General features: G+C 35.7%; 1 protein-coding gene across 1 annotated transcript in view; it reads right to left on the bottom strand.

Annotated features, from left to right (window-relative positions):
• myo3a (myosin IIIA) overlaps positions 1-4,591 on the bottom strand; it is a gene marked incomplete in the record, with an annotated part of 78,414 nt that overhangs the window by 51,097 nt on the left and 22,726 nt on the right. The window contains 2 exon segments of the mRNA XM_024279747.2: positions 845-990; positions 1,999-2,075. Of these exon segments, the coding sequence (XP_024135515.1) occupies positions 845-990; positions 1,999-2,075 (223 nt within the window).

Raw genomic sequence — 4,591 nt, 5'->3', positions numbered from 1 at the left:
AGGGGCTCCGTAAAAAAGTGTAACATATAGAAAAAGAAAAAAAAACATAAATAAACCAACCAAAGTTCACATTGGCGCCGCATATAAACTAGCATTAAAATTTAAAGATAACACAATCCAAAAGTTATTTTACGATAAATAAATCTGTCCGGTTTCTGGAGTTGCTAAAGAAAATCTGGAGTTATACTAAATAATTGACATCAAGCAGCGGTGTAGCTAGAACCTCTGAACCATTGCAAATAAAAGGATTTAATTATTAGGATGAAAATATGTACTTTAAACAGTTTTATTATTTTTATTGTTACTTTTTTAAAAAAGTTGGTATTACTAATGTGAAGCAGTAGCTAAAAATGTGCAGAAATTCTTCAAAGATTTTAAAATTTTAAAAAAGTTGTTGTTGTTGTTTATGCCAGTATCAAACAGGCTTGTATTGATCATTTCTTCATCTTTGTCAATAATGATACTAATATTGACTCAATAACTTAATGAAAGAAGGTTACAGATCCCACTGCCATCCTCTACCCATTTGTTTTTTTATCTTTCTGTGGTTTTTTTTTTCTTTTTCTAATGTGTATAGGTTTTGTTTAAGAGATTGTTTAGTTTAAAAGTGTAAAAAACTGGAGGAAAGTGGAAAGCAATGCTCCGCCTCCTTAAAGATAAATTATTAAAGTAATTAATAAAGTAGGAAAAAACTTCTAAAAACCTTGGACTACTAAAAAAAACACATAAAAACACAATTTCATTACCAAAACTAAAAAAATGTTAATTTTTGTCGTTCCTCGTTGAATTTCGATCCAGAATTGTGTTTTTTGGATCATCTGCGTTGACGTTTGCGAGGACTCACCGAGGTATTTTAAAGAGGGCTCTCATTGGGTGGAGGTCAGAAAGGGGCGGGTCTCCATCTCCCAGCTCAATGGCGGTAATGCCCAGCGACCAGACGTCGCAGCGGGCGTCGTAGGTGGAGTCCAGCTGCTGCTCGCATGCGATGACCTGCAGGGGCGGAGCCGGAGAAATCCTTTCACGACACATTCACACAAAAACAACAACTGTTTGAGCCGCAAAATGCCATCATGAAGATGTGTAACATCATAAACGACTCGACGTGCAGAGAACGGAGCCGAACCGTCGGGCTGTGATGACTTTGATGAGGGCAACATGTCACACAAGCTGCAGGTTTTCAGGACCAGAGGTCAACAACGTTTTCTACTGATCAAAACCTAACAGAAGCTGCAAAGTCTTACTTCAACCTTTAGGAAATTTTAATTTGCATTCATGACCTTCTTATCTTTAATAATAAATATGAATTATGTCTATGTTTGGGCACAAACCAAAGCAAAAATATAAAAAGAGTCTATCAAAATGGGATTTTTTTTCCCTTAGCAGAAGCTCAAATAACTAATTTTCAAAATAAAAGCTGCTCATGTTGTGCAGCATAAGATAATATTTTATACGTTTAACTCATAAAAGATCAAACTTTTAACAAAAGTTTGCTTTGCATATAAAATCTGTTCAAGATCCGCCTCCAAGGAGATCAAGTGTCAACAAACATCATTAAATTAGAGCTTAACAAAGACTTAAATGCATCACAAACTTACCTCTAAAGTCAAACTAAAAAGCAGATTTGTGTCAAAAACCTGGAATCAGAAGTCTGAGAGGGAAAGTTCTGCTCCAGATCTCCATCATCTCTGCTGCTCAGCAGGTAAATGAGATTAAAATGTCCCAAATCCTCTCGAAGGACATCAGCGAATCATTCCGGGGACGCACGTTTGCTCCGTATGCAAACTCATGCAAACAGGAAGGAGGTAGTGGACTGGGGGGGTGCAGGCCAGTCTGTAATCTTCCTGTGGGGGGGTAATGAAAGGCTTCTGCTGCCGACTCTGATGTTTTACAACACAGAAGGAACTTTGGAAGGAGTTTTTGTGTGTGGTCATGAGTGATGTAAACTGCAGTCCACCGGGACCCCCCAGCCTAATGTGCTGACAGGACCCCCTCCGTTACCTCAGGAGCCATCCAGAAGGGGGTCCCCACCGACGTGTTCCTCCTCAGGCGGGTGTTCGTCAGCTGAGCCGAGACCCCTGCGGAGGAGAGACTCGTCAGGCTCGGGTTCAGGCCTTCACTGAGATCTGGATCCAGAAACGTCCTGTTCTGGGTTCAGATCAATCGGAGGTCCTACAGGACCGTCCCAGAACCGAAGGTGACGGACGGAGAGAGGAGGGGTCGGGACGACTGCCAGAACATGCAGATGAGACACCATGAGTCCAGAATGATCCTTCAGTGGGATTAAACTCAGAGCTGAAGCCTCAACAGCAGCAAACAGCTGATAAACTGAAGGTAAAAATGAACGAATTTATAAAAACAGCATTTTATCAGAGAACTCTCTGCAAAAATACATTTTATTTAAACGTTTTTAGGTTTATTTACTTATTCATTTTCTATAATAATATATATATTTTTTGTGTTTATTTTTTAGAAATATAAAATATTTATACATTTAAATATTTACATCACATTTTATTTTATCTTAATCTAAATATTCATATAATATTTAATATTTTTAATTTATTTTTTTAATATTTATAACTTTAATATTTAAATAATTTGTAATATTTAAATATTTAAATAGTTAGATATATTTTTAAAATAATGTAAATATTTTAAAATTAATATTTAATTTATTTTGGTATAAATATTTATATAATATTAATTTAATGTATTTACTAAAAAATATTTATGACTTAAATATTTCAATAATTTTACATATAATTTAAATTTTTAAAAATATCTAAATAATGTAAATGAAATATTTCATTTATCTGTCTTTAAAAACTTTGTCAGTAATTTTATTCTATTTTATCTCCTAAAAAAGATTTATTGAATGTCTAAATACGTATATATGACATGTGAATCTACAGTAAGAATTGTTACATATTATAAGGAGATTTTTCAAAAAGAAATTTATAAACAATCGACAAATTTAACAATAAAAGAGAGAATACTTTAGCTTCATCCCATATTTCTTCTCAAATCTATGCATTTATAATCATTTTCCATCAAAGACCAAAAAATCCAGAACAAAAAACTAACATTTTATTACAGTAAAGGATGTATTTATATTCAAGCAGAGATTTTTTTCTAAATCATACTCTTTAAAAAAAGTTAATTGTAGGGATATATCGCGATACTTATCATATTATGTATCGCGACAGGTATCATATTATGAAAACATGTATTGCGATATATATCGTATTGTAAAACATGCACCGCGATATATATCATACTATGAAACGTGTCGCGATACGTATCATATTATGAAACATGTATCGCGATATATATCATACTATGAAACATGTATCGTGATATGTATCACCTATTAAGACATGTATCGCAATACATATTATATTATGAAAACAAATATCACGATACACATAATATTATGAAAACATGTATCGCGATACGTATGTTAGCGCCAGACTCTTGCCAATACACCCCCACCAGGGGGCATAATTCTTCCTGCTTTCTTTCCGATATGACCTGCCACGTCCTAATTGGCTGGACACACCTGAACCAGGTAAACAGGTCCAAAGAAATTCGTCATAAAATATAAAAAAAATCTTACTTTAAATAAGACAAATAAACTGTCATTGGGGTAAGAATTATCTTACTAGGAATTCTTATTTTAAGGAAAGAATAATAATTTTTCTATAACTAAGATGATTTTTTCCAACAAGACAGAAAAAGAATATTTTAATTTGAAAAAAAAGTATTTTTACTTTCTTAAAATTCAGTTTTTGCATTGTAATCAGACATGAAGAGAACACTGATATCTGGAAATCATGCCGACACTGAAGTCTGGAGTTCTCCACTTTTGATTTATAGAGTTTAAAAGCACAAATATGGATCTTAAAAAACATTTTCAGTTTTTCTTTGGTGATGTTTTAAAATATAATGACTGAAGTCTAAAACATATTTTAAAAATGTCTGAAATAAAATAAAAAATGAGGTGAATAAATTCTGCTTCTTCTCCGTCTGCTTCCACAGAGAAGAGAGTTATGAGTGCGAGGAAGACGGCTCGGTGGCGAGCATCAGAAGCGATTACAGTCACGTGCAGGAGGGGGTTCGTGCACATCAGCCCACGTTAGTGAGGACATTCCTGCAGCTCTACAAGCTTTAAGAAACGTTTCAAACCCACGACCGAAAGCTGTTTTCTCGACGTGTTTGAGGAGTCTCAATGTGCAGAGACACAATACCCCCCCATCTCTCCACCACATTAGCCGGGGGCGGAGCCTGGTGGGCCACGCTTAATGATCATCACACAGATAACGCTGCCAATTAGAATATTCATGAACGGACCGCTCTCCTCGCTCTTCTGGTCCTTCCTTTTACCCTTTGTGTCTGTTGGTGATGAGTCACAGCGGGGGGGCTCTATCTCTTCAGCTGCTTAGTGTAGCGTGACCCCCCAACCCCCCACCCCCCGCACACGGAAAAGCATTAATCCCAGCACGACGCAGAGCCGGATGCCTTCCATCGGAGATTTGATCGTTTTTGCAAGTTGAGCTGCTTTTTTTTTAAGTCACAAATTCAAACTGACGTG

Source organism: Oryzias melastigma, linkage group LG20 (genome assembly GCF_002922805.2).
Source record: "Oryzias melastigma strain HK-1 linkage group LG20, ASM292280v2, whole genome shotgun sequence".
NCBI classification, from domain to species: Eukaryota; Metazoa; Chordata; class Actinopteri; order Beloniformes; family Adrianichthyidae; genus Oryzias; species Oryzias melastigma.
This window is presented reverse-complemented; position numbering and strand designations above follow the sequence as displayed.